At 45.4% G+C, this 23,034-nt stretch overlaps 1 protein-coding gene across 5 annotated transcripts in view; it reads right to left on the bottom strand.

Annotated features, from left to right (window-relative positions):
- fbxw7 (F-box and WD repeat domain containing 7) overlaps positions 1-23,034 on the bottom strand; it is a 104,672-nt gene that overhangs the window by 2,779 nt on the left and 78,859 nt on the right. For 4 of the 5 annotated variants that reach the window (XM_080520098.1, XM_080520099.1, XM_080520100.1 and 1 more), the window contains 9 exons: positions 16,730-16,812; positions 15,221-15,362; positions 11,887-12,021; positions 9,392-9,515; positions 9,034-9,170; positions 8,247-8,360; positions 3,406-3,587; positions 1,468-1,693; positions 649-859 (listed from right to left, as the gene is read on the bottom strand). In XM_080520098.1, the coding sequence (XP_080376224.1) occupies positions 649-859; positions 1,468-1,693; positions 3,406-3,587; positions 8,247-8,360; positions 9,034-9,170; positions 9,392-9,515; positions 11,887-12,021; positions 15,221-15,362; positions 16,730-16,812 (1,354 nt within the window). Of the gene's footprint in view, positions 1-648; positions 860-1,467; positions 1,694-3,405; positions 3,588-8,246; positions 8,361-9,033; positions 9,171-9,391; positions 9,516-11,886; positions 12,022-15,220; positions 15,363-16,729; positions 16,813-21,142; positions 21,402-23,034 lie in introns of those variants that run through there. The other variant, XM_080520102.1, reaches the window with a different exon arrangement.

The raw sequence follows: 23,034 nt of genomic DNA, 5'->3' as shown, positions 1-23,034 counted from the left end.
CACCAGATATAACCGTAGCTTGTTTAAACTTCACTGGTGTTCTGGATCACATGTTGACAAGCCAAAATGCGTTAGTGGCGGGACTCATTAATAATTCACACGCCTATGAATAATTTCTCTGGCACGCTGATGCTTTCCACTAAAGTGAAGGGGTTTGTATCACATGAACATGGGAATAAATAATGAAAACATCTGTGGAAACACTCCAGATTCTGCTCACGTAAACAACAAAACAGCCGTGATTCCAGATCCCCGGAGAGAACTGCATGAAATCTCACAGTTTCAAACAAAAACATTAACAATAATAATAAAAATGTGGTTAATACGATGTGATCCGAGAATTATTTTGAAAACATCAGAAATTAGTAGGACTTTAGTGCTGATGAGCCTTTTGTACAGTTTGCTCTCCCTGCATGACCAAATCCTCCACGAGTTGCTTCTTTTGTGCCAAGTTATTATTTAGCCTCCTGACATAACTCACACAAAGAGAACAGGTCAAAGCCTGTAGCAGCATTTTGGCAGGATGACTGGATTCCTGGAAAGCCAAAATCTGTGGACTGGTTGGTCGGTGGTTAAAAAGCGATCATGTTAAGTTTTTTTTTTTTTGGCGCGACTGTCTCGAGTTTCTTCACACTTCAGAGAACTCACCTTGCAATGTTTGCAGGCACTGGCCCGTCTTGATGTCCCAGATCTTGACAGTGGAGTCGGCGTTGCCCGAGACCAGGATGTTGTCTTTGAGCTCCATGCCGCTGGTGAGGGACTGATGCCCAGTTAGCGTGTGAATGCAGTTGCCCGTCTCCACGTCCCAGACCCTGATAGACGTATCCAATGAGCCGCTCACCACATGGATCCCATCGAACTGCAAACAAGAGACGATGGCGTTAAACTGGCTGAAAATTGAGTTGCCACTCCAGGATAACTGCAGTCGTCACCTTAACGTGTCGTTGGCGGCAAAAACATATCACCAGTACTTTGTTTCCATTAACCGACCTGAGATTAAACCCATTGAAATGGATGAATTTTATTGATTTGCGAAAGCTTTTCTGTTTGTCCCTACATCCAGTAGGAGAGCGCAGACACTTTAAAAGGCTAACGAAGCAGCCCGACACAAAAACCAATCTATCAGTGCAGCAAACAGCCTCGCGGAGGGTTATGGCACCAGCTAAAGTGCTCCGTCATCACACTGAGTGGTTGAGGGGACATCTTAGAGGACACGGGGGAAGGAACTTTTCTCACAGAAATGGACAAGCAGAAACACAAAGTACAGAAAATTTGAAGGAATTAGCTCTCACTAAATATTTACAACCGTGTGTAGGTGCTGAATAATTAGAATAAACAGGCTTTACGCCTGCTTTGTGCTTTTACTTCAAACATGGCATGAGTGCTTCTCTGGCCGGGTCTCTCGTGTAAATCTCAACGAGGGATTTCCCCGATGGGACGAAGGGTAAAACAAAACGGACTCGTCACCTGTAATGAGTACACTCTGTTGGTGTGACCCTGCAGCGTGTGGAGGCAGGTTTCCGTCTCGGGGTCCCACACTTTGACCATGAAGTCGTAGGCACCGCTGACGACCCGCCGCCCGTCGTACTGCACGCAGCGCACCGCCGCCACGTGGCCCATGAGGACGTGTAAACACTGACCGGTCTCGATGTCCCAGACGCGAAGCGTGGCGTCCCGGGAGCCACTGACCACCCTGAATAGGGAAAGGGGAGACACAAAGGACGGCGACTGAGGAGTCGGTCGCTTTAGACGAACATAAAGAGTGTGCATGCAGCACGAACGGTTCAAATCATTCTGAATTCAGCAAATGTCTTCTCGTGGAGCCGTGCTTCCCCACCGAAGTGGTGTCTATCTCAAATTATGCACTCACAAAGATTAAATTCAATAGTGTGCTCAACTCCTCATTCACGTTGTGACAGCTGCACTGACAGAATAATGAGGCAGGTAAGAACGTTTCCTTTCACTCCTCCGATGACGAGCAACCTAAAGCATGGCATTCATGTTCATACTTGAATGTACAATAACACCTCGTTAACTCCAACAGTCGCCCCGAGCGGTGGCTTTAACCGGAACAGAAAGACGCATTAAAGATGGTGGAGGAGAGGAAACTCCCTTCAAGTGACTCAAGTTTATTATTTTCCATAATACTGCAGTAAAAGAAAATGTTTGGCAAAATCAGAGGAACGACAAATCCGGGTTCCTTCATTTCCAAACAAAACAAAGAGCGAATTCCTCCATAGGTTGACGTGCGAGCTGTTTAGGTTCAAAATCTCGTCCTCCACGCACACGCAGCCCACGCATCCTTGTTTATTAAAGCCTCATGGCTCCACACAGATGGAAATCACCGACATGTTATTCACTGTCCGCCAGCAGCTCGCCGCGTTTCCGCTGAGTGAGTAATCAAATGCTACACAAAAACCTTGGTGAGCCCTAAGGCGAAAAGAGCACTTTGAGTCTCCGGAGTGTGATACTGAGTGAATGAGTGAGCAGCAGTTCACTTAAGACGGCTCACAGGGTCTATTTAATCGCTGAGAAACCGCATGCTCACTTTCACAAATACTGTTCCTTTTCCAGTGCCGGAGAGTTGCTCTTTTGTAGGACGGCTGTTTAGTCAGGTGTTCTTACTTCTTTCTGATGAGCTTATTTTTGCACCCAGATTTTTTTTTTCCTTTCTTGAAGGCTTCCTGATTATATTAGACAAAAAAAAAAAAAAACTAAAAGTCGTGGACCAGTTTGATTATTTTGATGGAGCCATGTAGACTAGTTCCATTTACTTCCAGAGATTGTGCATTTTTTCTTGCCGTTTTTTTTTTGGAGTCAGGTTTCTCAACTTCTGCACATTACATGTATAGACAAGGCCATTCACTTTCCCTCCCTTCTAATGTAAAACAAATGTACAGAAAATCACTTATTTATTTATCTTATTTTTGTGGACACCATCATTACCAGATGTCGACCCTAGTCTTTGTTTGGAAGAAGCATTTGTGGGAACTGTAACTAACTGCACAGTGACTCTAAATTGGTCTTAGCTGTTGATGTGCGTGTTTGACTGTACATTCCTTTATTCCAAGCTGGTCCCGGTCTATCAATGTCATCGAATAAAGCATTGAAGACTCTGATGTTTCTTACCCTATATTATATCAAGCGCAAAAGAAAAAGGTTTAAATTTGAAATAATGGGCATTTCTGGAATAACGTACAGTAACATTGCGTTGAACGCCTCTCAAAACTGAAATTTTATACTCGCATCTTTATCAATCATTCCTTTATGAACACAGTTTATACAAATCTGTCATCATTATTAGACGTTCAATCCAGTCAAAGGGCATCACCAGAGGTTGTCTTTGTGTGTGTGTGTGTGACCAACACAGGCAGAGCAAGGCTCGGCGAGGCGGTTGCACCATACCTTTTCTCATGTAGGTGCATGCAGCGCACTGTTGAGGTATGCCCATAGAGGGTGTGGATACATTCTCCCGTCTCTGCGTTCCAGACCTTGAGTGTGCGATCAGTGGAGCCGCTGATGATGATGTTGTCACGCATCTGGGATGACCACACGCCCCCTGTGTGGCCCACCAACGTCCGCAGACACTGTGGAGAACACGAGTCATGATCAGAGGAAATCCGACGCTTGAACGCTGCTCAAGAACCTGCAAAATCTCTTTTGGGATTTTCTCCTGCGTGACCTCACGTCACCTCCAGGATAAAAAAAAAAAAAAAAAAAAAAGTCACATGCAATGTATGCGGCCTATGGAGCTCAGTCAGTCCACAACTGCTGCTGCAGCGGGACAAAATCTCTCCGCGAGCCCTCCGCCAGCTTTTATAATTGCCTTTACTTATCTGTTGGAAAAACAGAATTTTCATTCTCTTGGCTGTAAAGCTTGACGGACGCCATCAAAAAGAATGAAGCCACTCGTCCTCATTAACGGCTATTGATTGCAGCAGCCATGGGAATCTTTATGATCAACTCAATTTGCGTCTCTACAGTTTGTTCCATTCACGCCTTGATTTCTCCGTACTGAATGTGATGGAAGTAAAGCTCCATGTCCGGTTCAGAGTGGAGCCCCGCACTGAAGTGTACAACACATGACCCCCCCCCCCCCCCCCCCCCCCGACTGCTGCCGATAAGCTGCAGAGCGAGCAGGGAATAGCGAGGAGGAGGAGGAATGAGGAAGAGGAGGGGGTTTATTGCTGCGAGTGAGAGAAGATGATGCTGCAGCCCGACTCCTCTTCCTCCCCGTCCTGCGATAAAAACCAATGACTTCATTAACTGCAGGCCGGAGAGGCATGACCTCACAGCCAACCTCGCTTCATTGTTAAGCCCCTTTGTCTTATCGCCCGAGGCTCTTTGCTTCAGGAACACGTGGCGAGTGAGACGATACTGCAGATTAAACCGACATGTAATTTGTGTAATACCATAGGAAACATTTACATTTACTTCGTACTGTAACAAATCCTGATTTGCATTTGTGACGAGTTGCTGAAAAGGTTCAGCGACAGACCTGCAGTTTTCGGTAATCACGGCGGGAATACGAGCACGCAAGATTGTTCCTGTGAATCAAAGCCAGTGGTTGGAGGCTCCAAGAACAAGAATCGCAGTGTGATTAGATCCTACTCAAACACAGCGTGGGAAGAGAGAATATCAGAAATGAAGGGCTTTGGCATCTTTATCCGTCTATGAAACAAACATAAAATAAGCCCGCCCCAGCGAATGAAAAGAAGATTAGCGTTTGTTTAATGATCCTGTGAAGACCCTTTATGAGCACATGAGGGTTTTCATACAATGCTCCACGTTTGCATTAAATCTTCTCTGAGCTTGCCGAGGAAACAGTGGGAAGACATCCAGTTCTGCAATCACAGATCGGGACAGCATAAAACACTTTATATGCAGGCGATTTCCCTTAATACAAATTTGAATGCCTTGACCTGAGCCAGAGAAACTGGAAGATACGGTTCAATAATGGCGAATGTGCATTAAGCTGGGATGATTACCCACTAAAACCAAATGATTGAAAGATTCCTGTGGTTATCGTCTCAATCACGTTTTACCAGTTTTGACAATAGTGGGGGGGTCAGAAATGTCTTACTGATTAGCTGCAAGAAAGAAAGAAAGAAAAAAAATGCAGTACATGAAGCAAAAGACCACAGCCGCCAGAGTATTAGAATTGTTTTCGGTTAAGAAAAGTGTATTGCCGAAATTGCTTTGTGTGATTTGTCAAGGCAGCTCAAGCATCTGGCAGAGGACGCCACTCCCCAGATACAACAGCAGTCCTGAGGTCTGCCATCTTAAAACTACCTGACAGCCGAGGCCGCCGCTGACAGGCGCCACCAAGGACAGGCTCCGCTAAGCACCAGGCAGTCGCCTTTGAAGCGGCGAGGCGTGCGTGTGTGTGTGTCCCAGGTGGGAGATTGACGTCCCTGACCAAAGCCGGAGACATGCAAAGACAAAGGTCCATCCATTTAAGACAAGAACTTTCAAGTTCTGCCGGGGCTTTTCGTGAATCTCCCAGGCCGCAGCGCCGGGCTGCCCACGTGAGCCTCAACAAATAATCAGCTGTTATTGTAATTTACGACGCTCATGTTTGTTCAGCGCAGCACTTTCACCACAAACAGACCCCATTGTATTACCTGATCGCTAAGCAACGACCCAGTTTCTTTGTTTTGTTTTGGGGGGTTTTTTCTCCAGAGGTGTGGAGGCATTTACATGAAATGCACTTGTAATAATTCCCTGATTGCCTCACAGCAGGAGTTCACATCGTTGTGTCTTAAATAACACAATTAATTAAAAGGCAGGACACAAATAGAAGTGATGATGAAACATTAACAAATCTGCTGTTATGTTTGTTGACAAGTTGGATTGGGGAGAAAAACAAGCGATTGTTATTTGCCAAGCATTTAAAAAATTTGCTTCTGCAAACAGGCAAGTCGATATGATCCTACATGATGCTTGATCATGGTGATCAAATATTTTGCACCGATTTATGAAACATCTGTTCATAAGCCTCACATCTGAAGCCGTATTCAGGACGCGAGCACCTGCATGTGTACACACTGAGGAGAGCGTTTTGATTGATGTGCCACTACTTGGTTCACCCCATCCACGTCCCTTCAGAGGGGAGATCCTTCTGATTGCTCTAAATTGGACACGAGGTTTCTGAGGAGAAAGGGCACTAGCAGCTGAGGAGAAGTGTTAACACCGCCCTACCTCTGGCACATCCAGTCTACGCTGTGACCAATTCCCTTCGCCCGTGCCATCAATTTGAATCCTGCGAGCTGCCAGAGTTGCATTTTAAATCTCCGCCGAAGAAAAGGACACGGCAAGGTAACCGCTGGTCTCTCGGAGCACGAGCCAATTTACCCCTTGTAATCTATTATCATTCACCGCAGCGTTTAATGATTGTAGGGATTACTGCTGACCCAAAACCAAACATACAAGCCTTTCAGAGAGAAGTGGGTGAGGAGCACCCCCCCCCCCCCCCCCCCCCGGAAAGGTGCATTGGCAGTCAGACGTCAAAAGGTTAAACACTAAAATTACAAGTCCTCATGTCTGTTAATGGCCACACTGTGTATCGAATCCACCCGAGGAAAAGCTGGGGGTCTGTTGAGCGGCAGAGCAGTGGAGGGAGGCACTGGGCTTCAGCTGAATGTGGTGGATTTGTTTGCGAAAGTGAAAGGCACATCAAGGTCAAAGAAATCTATCAAAATGAAAACGTTATAAATTGTTCATAGATTGGTTTAAATCTTGCAATAGGAGGGAGTAGAGGGGTGGCATTGGCGAGTGTATTGGGAGCCACGAGAGGCATTCATCCGAGGGCCCCCGCAAAGTGTGGAACACTTCAAGATCGCTGATAGCCACTTTACAGGCCTGCATCTCACGGGGACAAACTAAGGAAGGGAAAAGCAGCAATCAAGTCCTCAAATGCGCTGGCGAAGACGATAAAGGGTGTTGACGACGGAGGGGGAAAAACAAATGCAGGTGCTGGTAATCTTCACCGCATTTTTACTTTACAGATTTTCTGGCATCGACAGCCACTCCACTGAAATGGTCGACTGTGCTTAATTGGCCGTTCCCCTCCAGCGGGGGGATTCTTCTGTGATGTGAAGAGCTCAGGAAGCACAGAGAGGAAATCCATAGAAGGGATGTGCGCTCTGAATAGCGCACCCAAACACAAACAGCTATAAGCTCATCCCTCCTTTATGGCTAATGTAAACAAACAATCCCGAGGCAGACTGGAATTGCAGAAACCCCGTCACGGCGGTCTGAATGGAGGGGACATTTCAGAAGCAGCAGCAGCAGAGGCTGCTGGTGACTCATCGCAGCCTTGCACCACCAACACGGATCCACTGTGGCTGTAACTCAACGACCTGTCATCCAGTTATTAGTGTTTGGGTGAAGGAGAGCCAAACTGTGCCGCCCGTCCATCAGATGACCTTGGCTGGATGTGTTCGGATCAGCAAATGCCGTGACTGATATGCGTGCAATCAGCAGCTGAATGAAGGCCAACTTTACTTTATGTATTACGCAGAGTCTTTGCAGCAAACTCTCTTGTCCATTGTGTCCGACAGAAAGAGAAACCTACTGCTGTGCGATCCTGCTGAATATCACTTTCTCCGAGGGCTTCTCTTTGGATGTTTTTATTTTTGTGAAATGAAAAACCAAGTTCACAGCAAGGCCTTATCTAATTTATTCGAGTAAAAGTGAAAGACGCGGAGTGGAGAAACATGCGATATTGGTGCACAGACATTTTTAGTTTGGCGGGGGGAAGAAAAAAAAAATCCTTTTGAAAATGGATTCCAACAACGAGGCATGAAAGTGCAGTGATTTACAACAGTCTGTGAACCTGTCTCCAATAGCGCAGTCCAACCGCTGCCTTTCTTATTAATACTCAGCGTAAAGCCGCAGCACAAGGCCTGCGTGGCTGCACCAGCCTCAGCGATGAATACTAACACTGGATGCGGACATGTGCTGTGTAATAAGTCTGCAAAATGAATCAATGTGAGAGGAGGGAGGACAGACGGATACAGAATGGAAACCTGCTCACAAGGTTCCATGTCGTAGAGCGAAGACTGGGACTTTGGTCGGAGCTGTACGGATGAAGCGACTCGTATAGGAGGCAACTTGTTTACGGGGTTTGTAAAACTAAACGGACAGCTTGGAACAGCAACAACCGCAAACAAATACTCACCGCAACCATTTCATGAAAAATGAACTAATCACCTCAGAGGGGAGTGAAAGGAGCAGACTCGTACCTTTCCTGTGATAGCTGACCAGACTTTCAGGGTGTTGTCGTCGGATCCGCTGACGATGCGGTTGCCACAGAACTGGAGGCAGGTGATCACGTGGTCATCGTGGCCTTTTAGCACCTTCAAATGGAAAAGAGAGCGAGAGAGAGAGAGAGAAAGGTGAGGTGAGGCAGAGAGGAGAGGTGGGCGCATGGGACTGGGGCAACGCAAACGAGGAGAACTGAAGCCGACACTGACTTTATACATCAAAGTGAAAGCATGACCATCAGGATAAATGTCATCAAGTGGCGCAGGTGTACACAGCTCTTTAAGCAGCGCTGCATGCTCGTGTGTATGTGTGCAGAAACCCCGTCACGGCTCTGCTGCTGGGACGCAAAAAACCGCAAGCTCAGCAAACGACGGAGCACACTGCATATGCAAAAGCAGCGCGACGAGCAGAGGGACCTAATTTATGACAGCGGTGGCCTAAATTGACCGGCGGCTGTTTCAAAAACAGTCAAGAGTGTACAAGGTCCATTAAGGATCAGCTTTAGCATGCTGGTCATGCTTTATGGGAAACTTCTGAGCAGGCAAAAGACAAATGGAGTGTTTTCAGATTGACAGAGTACAAGATCAGCTCCATTATTATTCCACAGAGATACTGCAGAGCGCAGACCTGACCCATCACTAACTTTCCATCAACTCCTCACTTCAGACCTTTATTGAACCATCTTTCTGTGGCTCAGGGCCATTTGTTATCAGATCTATGGGACGGGCTCACCTGTAGGGAATTTAAACCTGAAGGAAAAGCTACCTTGGGTGATTTGAGGTCCCCTCTTCTCCAGTTCGTGTCTATTCTGTGCTGCCTGATGTAGGCACTCTTCCAGGGGCTGTGAGTGAAACCAGGCTTGACAATTTTTCTCTTCTTCAGGGGCAGAGGCTCGTCGATGCCTGGTACACGAGAGAGAGAGAGAGAGAGAAGAAGGCAGCTTATTTCACCAGTACGTACACATTTCTCTGATAAAAGTTTATTTTTCAGACGGGTTCAAAACAGACTTCAAGCTCAACATTGACGACATCGGCGGCCCAAGATTGCTCCTGCAACAGCAACCCCCTGCCATGTGCATCTGCAGCTGCAAAAAAACAAACAAACAAAAAGCCCTCAGACTCACCCTCTTCCCTGCACTTCTCCCTCCACAGCAGGTTGTCCTCCGCCAGGATACGCCAGTAGCGACACGTCTGTGCAGCTTGGAGGAGGTCCTTCGGTTCCAGGAATGACAGCACGTACAAAGCCAGCTGTTGAAAGGCAAGGATGAGGAATGTGAGAGGTGTAAATGGCAAACCAGTCCTGGGCCAGTCAGTGGGCGTTACAGGAAGGACAAACACCGGATGAGGAAAAAATAAATAAAAAATGTTTTGCCTTAAGTGAACTAAATATCAAAGACAAGGCAGAGAAAACACTTCTTAAAAAAAAATTAACATGCACAATATTCAGAGTATGAATCTGTTATGAGAGGAGAATGTCTTTACCACGTCACCAAATGACAACATTTCTGTGAAACGGGATCCTCATAGTTGCAATAAAGCCACAGTTAAACCAAAGCCAGCGAATGAAAACAAAAACCCTGGTATAATAAGCACAAATCTGGACTCCTGAGCAAAGACAAAAACACGGGAGGATAACGTATTCCAATAGGTTTATAACTGGACAAAGCAACACACTGATTTAAAAAAACCAAAACAGAACAATGTGGTGAATCAACCATTAAGTCAAAATGCTTGTGCTGCATCATCATACAAGGGATTATGGGTTCATCAGACGGTGCAAATATTGTTCTTTCGTTATATTAAAATAATCTGAGATGACACTGACCCATCACACAACAATACCAGCACAGAGTGAAATCATTGTTCTGAGTCTGTACTTCTTACAATCATCACATACTGGCGTGTCGCTCACAAATACTTATTCTTAAATAATAATGTTTTTATTTTTTATCTCAATGACGAGTAAAAATAACATTGATTTCTGACAGTTATTCTTATTTGTACATTATTATTTCTTCCATCTACAAAACAAAATGAAAACCACATGTAAGCAACTGTAATGGGATTTGAGTTATTCTTTCAATTTTTTCTCTTAAAACAATCCTTCATCATGAATAAATGAGCTGAAAATCTGTTTAGGGGCTAATGACCACATCTCTGCTTTTAGACAATTCAATACAATCCTTATCAAGTCCTAACGATGATTTAAAAGTCTGTATCCATAAAGTATTGACCTTCAGCGCCGTCTCTCATGCAGAGGGATTTCTCCAGATTCTCTGAATGGTTTCGTGACATAATGAACTGTAGTGATGAGACTTTATCTCAGTTAACCACATTGGTTGAAAAATAACATTCTTGCAGTTTGTCTTGGTCCAATTTGTATGTCTGCAGGTACCAGTTGGTAATGCACTGCTTGAACAGCTCTACTAATCCGCCATGGCACGCCTTTCTTTTCTAAACCTCTTCATTAACTGTATTTGCACTCTGAATACACCTACTGGTGTCCTTATAACTGTTTTACAAAATAAAGTCTGTATCCAGAAATGATTTGTTCCATTTTAAAATCGCTATATCTCAAAGAAATTGTTTGCATAGTGAAACTTGAGTTTCCTAGCGCAATGGTTTGAAGATCTCGACTCGTCGAATACCCAGCAGTCCTCACTTCTTGCAAATACACATCCTGACGCACGTCTGAAGGACTTCAAATATAACAGCTTAATTTTAGATGCATTCCTACTTACCGACTCTCGGAAAATGCACATTACCAGCCTTTGACATACCTCAATCATCTAAAAGCCTGTTCGAGGCAGCAGTCATTAGTATGCTTTAGGATATTTTCAAAGTTTTATGGAAGGACCTGGAGACTGTGATTACTTTTAGAACCCCTCATGCAGACTTGTGCAGAATCTACTTGGGTTTTATTGTGCCAATATGAAAACCACAGTGACGTCCTATTACAACTATTTGAAAGCTCCCGTATAACCAGCAGCTCAGGCAGAGAGGAGGATGGATGGATGAATAAAGATGTACATAAAAAAAAAAAAAAAAAAAAAAAAAGGTGACGCAGCAGAGGGAAAACAAAATGAAAGGATGGGGTTTGCGTCCTGGCGTGAACACACGTGGCTCCGTTTGTATATTTGGCTTGAGAGCAAGTGGTTGGCGACACCTTGAAGTCTTACATATCATTGCCTCACCCTCGCTGCTACCACCAGCACCTCACCCCCTCATCCCAACACCTGCCAGACAACGTGCTAAGTATTTCATCTGCTACATAGGATACAGTGGATTGCTTGTGGATTTTTTTTTTTTTTTTTTTTTTTTGCAAGAATCTTTTATGTGATCTTATTATCGGCGTGGCACTTCAGATTGTTTGTATTGTCAGCTACGACGTGAAGCGAAAACAAGACACCCACTACGGAAAGCCTTTCAAATAATCCGCGGGAAGACTGTGACAGGATTAAAGGCGGAGGGGAAGCCCGGCTTTGCTGTCCGGTACCTTTGATCAAACACAACCGGAGAAGGGATTCCTGCGGGGGGGGGGTGTGGGTCAGGAGAAACATAGAAATGGAGGAGGAGGGGAGCAGCTCAAGTGAAGGTTTCGGAATTGTGGGGGACTCACCTCTTTGGGCAGCAGGGAGATGAAGTCGCGCTGAAACTGCGGCTCAATCACCTGCATCATATGCTTGACTTGTGTGGGTTCACAGCTGTCAATCAGCTCATCCAGCGCCAGCAGCTTCTCGGGGCCGGTCCAGCTCTGCAACACGGAGAAGAAGGGGGGGGGGGGGGGGAGTTTTAATGCATTCCATCTTCAAAGTGGAAGCTTGGGTCAGTGGGCAAGACGACTGAAACGACTTTCCCCAAAGAGGCAGGAACAGCAACGGTTGTGGAAAATCAGAAAGAAATGCTACTGTGAAGTTTTAGGCCGAGCACTAAACTTTTAAAGTGATATTATGCTTGTGAACACATGCTCTTTTATACACACACACACACACACACACACACACACTAAATTATGTTAAAATAATTGACCATGTATCCAGCAGCATCTGATGACAAAGCAGTTTTCTTGTCGCAACATGAGATTTTCTCCTTTAGAGGTCAAACAAATGTGCTGAATGCATCATTTCCCATAAAACAGGTGCAGAACATTTTAAACACTTCTAGAGAAATAGGATTGTATATCATAAGCTGACCCAATTGTAAAAAAAAAAAAAAACACTAGTCTGCAGGACTGCGAGTAGTAATAACTTCACTGGAATGTTCTTACTGTAAAGCCAACTTTATGAAGCTACGTAAAAACCTGCCGCTGGCTGTGGTGCCTCCCACCATGTTCCTCATAAAGCATCAGTACACAACAGAGTGCCGTTTGATTTGTATGGTTGCGCAGCCTCTTGCTGCAGTCCCTCTATTCCCGCTGTACGTCCTCGCTACAGCCTTCGAAGGGGTGGAACGAAGTTGGCATGTTCGCCATCACAGGTGGTGACGCACTCGGCGAGCAGCGTCAGCGAAACGTTCATTATGTATTCACATCTGGGCCGCCACGCCCCGAACAGCTTTAAACGGAGAGAGGGCTGAAAGACACCGCACGCGGGTGTTTTACACCGCGTTCGTCCCAGTTTAGTGCCGTCAAGCTACACGTCTGCCTGCCCCCACGCGGATGTTTGAAAACTTTTGGAAACATCCTGCATTGTTCCCAATGCACCTTCCACAGCAACGACGCCTGAATATTTCCAGGAGATGGCACGTCGGTGGCATAATCTAAACATCAGGAATCAGGCTCCTTCAACACCACCACGAGAGCGCAGTGGGGGTTTTTTTCTTTCTTTTAACTCCTGCTTGAACATTCACAGTTGTTCAGCAGTTGCTGCTGAACAGCACAGCAACACGTTGTTGCACCCAAAGGCCGCGGTTGTTTTCCTCTGCCGAGCACTGAAACCTAACAATGATTATAGACTACGAGGCAGGGTGGGAAATCTGGCACAGGCAAACCACCTGTAATTTGGCTGCTAAAAGCTTCAGCCAGAGGTGCTGGTCCAGAAGGTAATCAGGGGGTTCAGAGACCTCCTCCCTAAGAGAGGACCACGCAACAGCTACTTATGTGTGACATCAATTTACTGCCATTGATTGCAAAGTCAGTTCGAACAGAAACACCAGCGGTCTGCGATCCCTCACCCGATGAGAAAGTTTCCACTAGTTAACCCGTCAGTGTCTAGTTTTGTGTAACGATAGTGTCTTAGGTGACTGATATACATTATGTTCACAATGTCATGCGATTAGGACAAGTCATTTGTTGAACAGCTCAAAAAACATGCATCATTTCTAAAAACTAGATCCGCCTCACCCCCCCCCTAATCTACTTGGCATTAAATTACAACCACTGCTCAATATTTGTAAAGCCCTCCACCGAGCACGGAAAGAGTTTGAGACTTGTTTTTTCCCAATCAACCCTCAACCGATTTCTACTTTAGTCTGACTGTGAGACGAGCTGAAACATTTGCGATCACAGTGCTCGCACTTAACCAGGAGAGAATCGAGGCTGATGCACAAGTGCACGGCTCTTTTGATCAACTAATCATCGTGATGGGCTGCTGACAAAATACTTCAGCTCCACATATTCAGGGAAACATTGGAGTGTGTCGAAAAAAAACACCCACTTCATGTCATCAAGTCCCATTTCTTCAGCCCTCAAAACGGCACAATTAAAAGACACTACGAAGACACTCAAGAAGTCAACTATTTTATCTTTCACATCATAAATCGTCTTCTTTTATACAATAAGTCATTATGCTGCTTCGATTGAGTGGGGCAAAAAGTGTTTAACTTGACACGACAAGCTTAACCACGTTTTGATCTATCCATCGTTTAAAGTGCATAATAAGCGGCCGCTGTGTTTTGGTGGGCTCCAGACATGCTAGTGGGGGGATGTTATTGCGAGCTCAGAGTAGCTTTAAATCGGCGAACAGGCCATTGCTTGCATCTTCATATTTAATGTCGAGTAGAATTTGTCATGTTAAAAAAAAAAAAAAAAAAAGAATGTATGTACCTCTAAAGAAATAAAACGGAACTGGAATATCCTGCTTTTATGGATCCTTGTTTTTTTTATGTTTGTAAGAACAAGCCCAGTGTGTTATTTGATAATAGTGATTCTGAAACAGGAGTTGCATGCAGGCTATGACTGGACTGGGGAATGTACAGAATGTGGGGTTGAGGTTTCGCCTGCAGATTAAAGCCAGCAGACTGAGGCAGGTCAGGCCTTGAGGACTCGGGCACAAAAAGTAAATACTGGAGTGTCACAGGTCTGCACAGCTTTTCAAAGATAATAAGTTTAAACTCTCTTCGGTAATGGAATCCATAGCGACCCATTATAGGGAAAGTCAGAGAGACCCCATCAAGACTAATATGTTTAAATGACATCTTATTTCCTTGAGACCTGAAGCATTAGCATTTAAGTCTAACATGAGAGAAATTGCTCTATTACTCTATGTGTACAGTCCATGATGGCCAAGTTAAATTATTCTAAATATTATGCAAAGTGTAACATTACCTTATGTCTCCATCAGGCCTCTATTATTAGTGACAGCAACCAGAGATTTATTGAAGGTTTTTATGTTGGGTTTTTTTCTCCTTATCATCGACATTCATACTGCTATGACTTCTGTACTACAGAGGATAACTTGTAATACAGCATATACAGACTTGTGTGATTCCCTAACTGTGCTTTTTAGTCAGAACAGGTATGGCTAATCCCAATTCCACGCTACAGTGCCTATGGTAATGTGCTGGGCCGCAACAACAAGGCAGCAATTATCGCTGAGACGAAGTGAGCATTGATTGGGCACAACATCTGCTTTTTGATGGGCCTTCGCTCGAGGGCTCGGCCTCACTCGGGGGGGAAGAAGAAAGGAGAGGAAGAAAGAAAAAAAAAAAGAGGAGGAGAAGTTCGATGTGCTCACCTGAAATGTTCGGAGCCATTCCTGGAGACCCGTGGGAGGCTGGATTGAGGTTATGCGTCGTCTCTGTTGCCCCTGCCCATTGGCTGTTCTTATGTGGCCAAATGTGGTGGGTGTGGCTGGACATGGGACGATTCCCGTCGGGCTACAATTTATACAGGGAAAAGAAAAAAAAAAGTATTACTTAATAATATGCGAGACCTTTGGAGACTGGTCCAGGCATGAGAGAGGGCAAGTGAACCGACTCCTGATCCAAGCAGAGTAGATTACACTAAAATAACAATTCTAATACAAGGACAGTTCAGGGTTGCGCAAGTAATCTTGTGCAAATATTTCCACTGTACAATTTTAACAGACCAAAAAAAAAAAAAAAAAAATCTAAACAAAAGAACGAGACAATTTAAATAAGCACTTTGTGTCTGTCATTTATGATACTCAGCAAAGTAGATAATCCATAAAAGCAGCCGGAAAGTGAAATTATCTTTCCTCAAGTACCTTTCTTCCATTTCCACAATGCTATTGCCTTACATGAACCACCTGGGGTTAAATTACTGGTTTGGATCGTTATTATGGAGACAAACAAAACACTTATTTCTACTGCTGACATGTCGTGATTTTTACCAGCGCAGCTGAAACGGTAACAGTCTCCCGTCCCTCGAAAACCGTTATAAACTCACGACAGCTTACATCTCGGAGGCAAATCTCAATCATATCAAATTATTATCATTATTAAATTTATTATTATAAATTCTGAATTGTTAAAGGCACCTCTTGACAACTGACTTCAACAAAAAAACAGATCAATGACTCCTTTCAGATTTTCAATATCATTTAAGAACCAAATTTGTTTCAGCCTAATAAAATGACCAGGGCGTGTATTTCCGACTTTGAGACATCAAAGTGTGCACAGTCCCACATATGCGTGTCTGAGGCCCAGAACCCACTGGCATGCCTGGTTTTGAAAACCAGGCATGGGGACTTCAAAGAGCACCCGTACGCCCTGGCAACACATGGGCAGCGGGGGAAATCGTCCAGTGGGCACCCTCAACGCCTCGCAATCTGCTTGCTGAGAGCAAAACGGGAAAGCTGGGAGTCGATTTCATTATTGATTCATTTTTAATGGGAGAGGAAGCTGAGACGGAGCCAGCTACAGAGCAACATTTACACTTAAGTGGCTGTGTTCGGTTTGAATTTTAATGTGGCTACATGCGAACATGTGCATTAAAAATTCAGGGAAGGGAAACATCTGGGACTTCTGGCTGGATGCTGCCGGTACGGCGGAACGTGAAGCAGCCTGCTGTTTGCAGGAGCACGCAGCCGCCTCGTTTCTTACGTCGTGGGTTTCATCATTGCATGAGGATAATGAGAAACTTTCTTTGCGATAGCGTTGCCGCTGAATTCTTTGGTACCCCAAGGTGGTAAACAAAGCCTCAACGTTGCAGCGAAAGGGAAATTAGGAGAAGGCGTGCCTCTGTCGGGCGGCGGGGATTCTCCGTGGGTCAGATAGCTTACCTCGGATACTCCGGGCCTTTGCAGGGCTTTTTTCCTGAAGGGAAAGATCGGACCTCGGTGCCATGGTCCAACTTTCTCTTCATCTGAGAGAGAGAGAGAAGAAAAAAACAAAATGAAAGGTGAGAAAACCACATAGCAAAACACACGCAGGATAAAAATTGAAAAACAATTAATTCTTTTGTTTGCATAAATCCATTCCCTCCTGATAATGTTCTTCAAGAAACGCAGTTCAAATTGCCTTACTTTCTGAGTAAGAGCTCACTTAAAAGGAACATTTAAGATAGGACGTGGGTCAGGGAGGTTTTGATATAATTTTTTTTTTTTTTTTAAACCAGCAGTGGAAGCTGAAAATTGCTTTTGCAAGTAACAGACTTTGTTAACATTCTGTCTGAAATTCAGCATATTAAAATACAGACACCACTGCCTTGCAAACAGCTTTATGCAAATTGAAAATTAAACTTTAACGCACAGGCTAGATATTCGCTTAATACACGTTCCATAACAAAGCACAAAGACACGTCCAACGTGTAGGTAAACTTGCTTTATGATAGGAAATGGGACGGTACAAAGCAGGTGTTATGCAATACTGGGCCTCGAGTGGGACCGTTTCATCTCCATTGCTGTTGACAACCAGACACCCAATCAAATCCAGAGATTAAGACATTCACACCCAAACGCTCAGGGCGCAGCGTGTTCGTGCACATTGAGCAACCAGAAAGTACAATAACTTTTTCCACAGAAGGTGTAGGAGGCACATTTAGACACTCAAGTCTGATTCATGCGACATCGAGGAAAAGAAAAATGAAGGAGTCAGTTATTCTCCATCACCTGCATGTGCACACACAACACACACACACACACACACACACAAGCAAGCACACCAACCAATCCCTGTTACCACCTACCCTACTGCGCAAACAAAGGAGCCTGTGTAATGGCCCGGGCAAGCCAATTTTCTTCATCCCATGCCTGCCACTCTCTCTGGCAAGGCTTCCCAACACACATGCAAGTGATCACCATCTCATCGCCAGTCCCTCATGAATAAACAAGCCCGACAAAGACGGGAGGTCGGTATATTAGGGCCTGGCCAAAACAAGATATACAATGAGACAGTCAGGAGTGGTTCTTTCAATAATTAAATCCGTTTGTGTTGAAATTAAACCTTGCTCGGTTGAGAAGGAGAGGAAAACAAATTAACAAGACATAAATAAAATATCTCATCTCGTCTCCAGTGGAAGGCTGTAACATCAGCGGCCCAAAGGTGGTCACACTGAAGGGAAAGCAACTAAAATCTGCTTTTGAACAAAAAACAAATACATCTAAATAACTGCATAATTAAAAGGAGGAATATGCTGCCAATCTTTTTATTGTTGTGACACCAATATGCCAAATTAGAAGTCCAGTCCTCGAAGCCCAAGTGACGTCAGTCATCCGTTTGACTCCCGTCATCTGATCTACTGTACAAATGACCGACTTTGATTTACTTTACCCATTGGACAAAAAACAAACCCCACAATTGTGTGGACGCTTTATTTTAAACGCATTACGCAGATCTCCTCTTCTCTGCAGCTCTAAATTCCCCGAGTGATTCCTCCTTGGCATTTTCCCCACATGATTACAGTAATCGTGGCGTAGCGATTCAGGGTCCAGAGCGTTCTGCAACAACTCGGGAGACAGTTTCAGTCCAGACTGTTGTGCGGCGAGACAACCTGTACTGGAAGGAATTGTTCCTCCTGCAGATAATGGCTTGTGGTAACCAGAAACTAAATTAAAATTTAAACCTTTTGCCCTGACCGAGGCAAACAATACTATTTTTATGCTTTTTTTGATTGGGGGGGGGGGGGGGCATTTGACTCCATGCAGTCTGGCTCTACAGTTGCATGATTACACGTCTCCCCTCAAGATGTATGCTTTGTTGTTTATCACTATAATTTCGAAAGTGTGTGGGTTTTTTTTTCCTGCCAGGGTGAGGAACCGGGAGACAAAAAAAACAAACTAGCAGGCCATCAGAAAACTGCAGTCATGAATTAGTAATCAATACAGCATTGCTCCCCCTGGGTGCGATAAGGATTACATGTTCAGTGCAAAGAAACGACTGACAGACGACAACCAAAGCCTGAGCTTAAACAGGCATGTGGACGTGATTAGCGCACCAACGTGTTGTGCAGGTCGGACGCCCCGTGGACTTTTGACGGATACGACCAGTGATTTCTGATCTTTTCCTCTCGGTGCAGCTCGTGTGTGAAGGTGGCGAAAGGGTCAAAGGAACGGCCACGAATTCCTTGAGCAACTCACGAGGGAGCGGCCAAGGGAAGGAATGAGGCACATGCGCAAAAAAAAAACGATGCACCCGCAGTTGAAGCATCCAACAGGACGAGTATCTTTTCTCATAAACTTTTCTATACCTGAAGCACATTCTCTTGACAAAACGCCCTGAGGGAGTGGCGATAAAATATTCACTTGTTAAGGCCTGGCACTTCAACTCGACTGCCTTGTTCTTAAAAGTGGTGATCTCACTGCAATGGCAGTTCAGTAGCCAAGGAGAGCCTGGGAGTGTGTATGCATGCAGTGGGTGTGTTTTGCGTGTGTGTTTCCGAGTGTGAGAAGAAGAAAAAAAAAAAAGAGAGCGGGAGAGAGAGAAAGGGGCGAGTGCGGGCTTTCTTTGAGTGCAAGAAAACCTCAAAGTCGACGTCGGCACGAGAAAGGAGAGAAGACGAAATATACAGTTCAAGTCGGCTCCCCTGGTGTTTAAGCATGGGAAAGGTAACCAGAGATCGCAGTCTTTGTAAATCACTACCAATCAGTCGTCACCGCTTCCCCCAGCTTCGCCTCCCCTATCTGGCCAAAAGCGCGACAGATGGATGCGCGGGGAGTTAATGATATTTTAAAGATAGCAATCACTCTTACATAATGTGTTGATTCATTTCAACAGAGGCGACATCCTGCCGCATCAGTCACTCCAAAATCCCTTTCTCATTTTCAAATAGTGTTTCAAGCGGCCATGAAAAGAGTTTTCCCCTCACGTCAATCAGCATTGTCGGGACACACAGACACACTTGCAGCTTCCAAAGCTGGCCATTTTGAAAAGGACCGGCTCTCTGAAAAGCTGACCAAAGAGATGGGTTTGATATATATATATTTTTTTCCCCTTAAAAAAATATAATGGTGTTTTTGTTTCAGCTCGTACCGCTATGGGCAAAGCACTGAAATATTCAGGCCGGCTTCAAACCCCGACATGTTAGAATGAGTACCTGCACAGAATGGATGGAGAATACAAATGAGCGAACATCGACAAACTGCAACCCACTGATTGAAAATGACATTCCCATCCAATTATTAGGATGAGCAGAGTGAAATCTCCCCCCCAAGACGAGGGGTGTCAAGAATAGGATGTGAAACTGTGCTGTAAATAATTACCATACTCCTCCACATTAATGTGTCGAATATGACAGTTTAGGAATTTTGCCCTTTATTTTGCAACTGAGGGAGCGTCACTGTGTGGCAGACATCCAGTATAATACACCCAGCATCCTTGAGGATGTTCTGCCTCACGCAGTCTGACACAGTGACCCATTATCTGTGGCTGGAGCCTGAGGCAGAGCGTACAATGTCAGCAAATGGGCTACTCCAACAGGCGGAGGCAGACTGATCACATGCATGCATCGCAAGCAGTCACTTTGGCCGCTGCAAGATAACCACTGCTGCATAATGTGGTACAATAATAACCCTGCAACCTGGGGAGGACTGCAGCTGGTTAACCGTTTGTGTTCACAGCTGCTCTTTGGATGCACTTCGAGAGAGAAAGTGGAGCTTTAAGCCTTGATGGGAGCGACATCAGCCATATGCATGGGGGAATATACGGTGCAAAAAGCATCTGCAAGGGAAAGGGAGGTCTACGGTTGATGTACAGGTGCAGGGCGCATCCCACCAGCACGGAGGCAAAATGGGGTCTCTGCGTTTCACAAACGGGCGGAAAGCCCACATGATCACGTTTTCAGCCGGCAGAATTCAACCGCAGCACAAGTGATGCAAGAAAATTAAGTGATCTGATTGAAAATACAAATGACCGCAGCTGACCACCAGCGACTGGGCTGTTTATTTACACAGCTGAAGTTCACTATGAAAGGAAACGGACGCCGAATCGCGTCGCGGCACCACCAACATTTTTTTTTACGCAGCGCAAAATAACAAACAAACAAACAAACAAAAAAACAACAACACTGAGGCCCGGGCAATTAAAAGCGACGTCTCCGGGGGTCCGCTCCTCCGCTCGTCGTCCTCCGCAGTGTGGCCGCACAATGTGCCCGCGAGAGGCGCGTCAAGCGGAATGCGGGCGACAGCGCGAGCCCAGCATGAAATGATAACAGGAGGTGGGGATGTGCCGGAGGTGACGAGCGGAAATCCTTTACTCACTTTGTAGAAAATCATCTTTAAAGTACCGTAGAACCCCATCGTTGTAATCCGGTGTGGGTTTTTTTTTTTTTTTCCCCTTTCTTTTCTTCCTTCCTTCCTTCTTCAGTGGCAGTAATCGGTCAAGTCCGGGTGGGCGCGCGCGCGGTGCGGGGATCGCAGGGACAGCGGTGAGGGCAGCGGACTCTCAGGTAAATCCGACACCGTCTCTGGTGTGAACATGCTCGGGCACGTCACCGGACTGGCGTGTACTCAGCAGATCCCCCCCGGTGAAGGCATGAGGGAGGGGGAGAGAGAGAGAGAAGCTCCGACCGGATCACGTCGACTCGAACAGGGGGGGGGGGGGGGGGGGGTTTAGGTTCGGCGGGGGCGAACAATGCGATGCGACGATCCCGGAGGTTGGTGCGCCGGCGAGCAGCCTCGGCGAGCAGATGACGGGGGAGAAGGAAGGATGAGTGTCGGTTCGGAAGGGGGAGGAGCGGAGAGGAGAGGAGAGGAGGGAGAGCGCGTCAGAGCGCAGCGCAGAGCAGAGCCTGCCCTCTTCCTCTTCCTCTTCACGGGCTGCACGACGGCTCCCCTCCGAACGGGATCGGATTACAGCCTCCCCGGTGGAGACGACGGCAATGGTGCAGTCCAACGTTCAACACCGTGCGCAGCGCATCCCCAGAGTGGGGGGGGGGGGGGGTCTGCGTAGCGGAGAACGGGTGGGGTGCGCACTTGTCACGTCTTTTCCCATCAAAGGTGGAGTCCCACTTGTTGCGACCAGAGCACACCATCTCCAAACCACTACAGGTTTTTTTTTTTTTCTTTGCCTGAGCCATCAATGCTTCTCAATCACTCCATGTGAAATAAATCACAATGGAGACTTGACTGCGCGTGTTTGCAGTGGTGCAAAGTGTTGCTGTAATCTCAATTTCACTGCATTGTAGGAGGACGCATTGTACTTTTTCCCCCACCAACAACAACAACAACAAAAAAGACTTGAAAGCATCAATTTTTCCCCATTCTTTGTTGGTTTCGATACTAGCATGAATCAGATTATAAATTCTCATAAATACCTCAAAGGTTTCTCTCACACTTCCATGGTACAAGAAGTTTTTTTCTGTTTTTATTATTGGTCAATAATATTGGGGTTATTTCAGGTTAGGGGCTACATAACACAGCAATTTCAGCTCAACTTGACAATTAAACCAAAGACAACTCAACAGTATGCCACTTTTTTATATTATGAAAACATCTTATTTATACATCTCTTTGGCAAAATCTGAAAAGGGGATTTTAAAGAAAATAAGTGCAATTTTAACAGATGCTTCTTGGAACCAATGTACAGTGAAATGTTCCCAGATTTAAATTGGCCATCTAAATCTGCCGAAATATATCTTAAATCCTTCCTGCTGGAGTGTTTCTTTTCAAATTAGTATTTGCAAAAGCTGGCTCCTTCTCTGGGCACTGGGTCTTCACTCACTTCAATGTTATTCAAAAATAAATTCCTTTTTTTGGGGATCATTTCTTACACTTTGCAAGGTCATCCCGTGGACCAGAATGAATCCATCTGGGAAGCCGGTTTTGGTCCGGGGGTTCCATGTTTGACACCTCTGCACTTAAGTGGCCACTTCATCGAGAACACTTTTATAATCTAATGGGATCCAGTACAACAGCTTTACCATTAGTTCTGCCTTTACAGAGGTCATAATGTTCAGTTTTGCTCGACATGAGGAGAGAGGTTGCAGTTGTAGTCAAATAGAGTTCATTACCGAGGTTGTAGTTGAGCACTAATGTTGAGCTGGGCTGCACTATATTGATGCATTTCATACGTTATGGCCATCTCAGTATAACGGCACCATAAGTTCATCTGAAGACAATCCACATGAATAATAAACCCAATGACGTGTCAA

This window comes from Blennius ocellaris, assembly GCF_963422515.1.
Source record: "Blennius ocellaris genome assembly, chromosome: 3".
Taxonomy (NCBI): Eukaryota; Metazoa; Chordata; class Actinopteri; order Blenniiformes; family Blenniidae; genus Blennius; species Blennius ocellaris.
The sequence above is the reverse complement of the archived record's forward strand: the minus strand, read 5'-3'. Positions and strand labels throughout refer to the sequence as shown.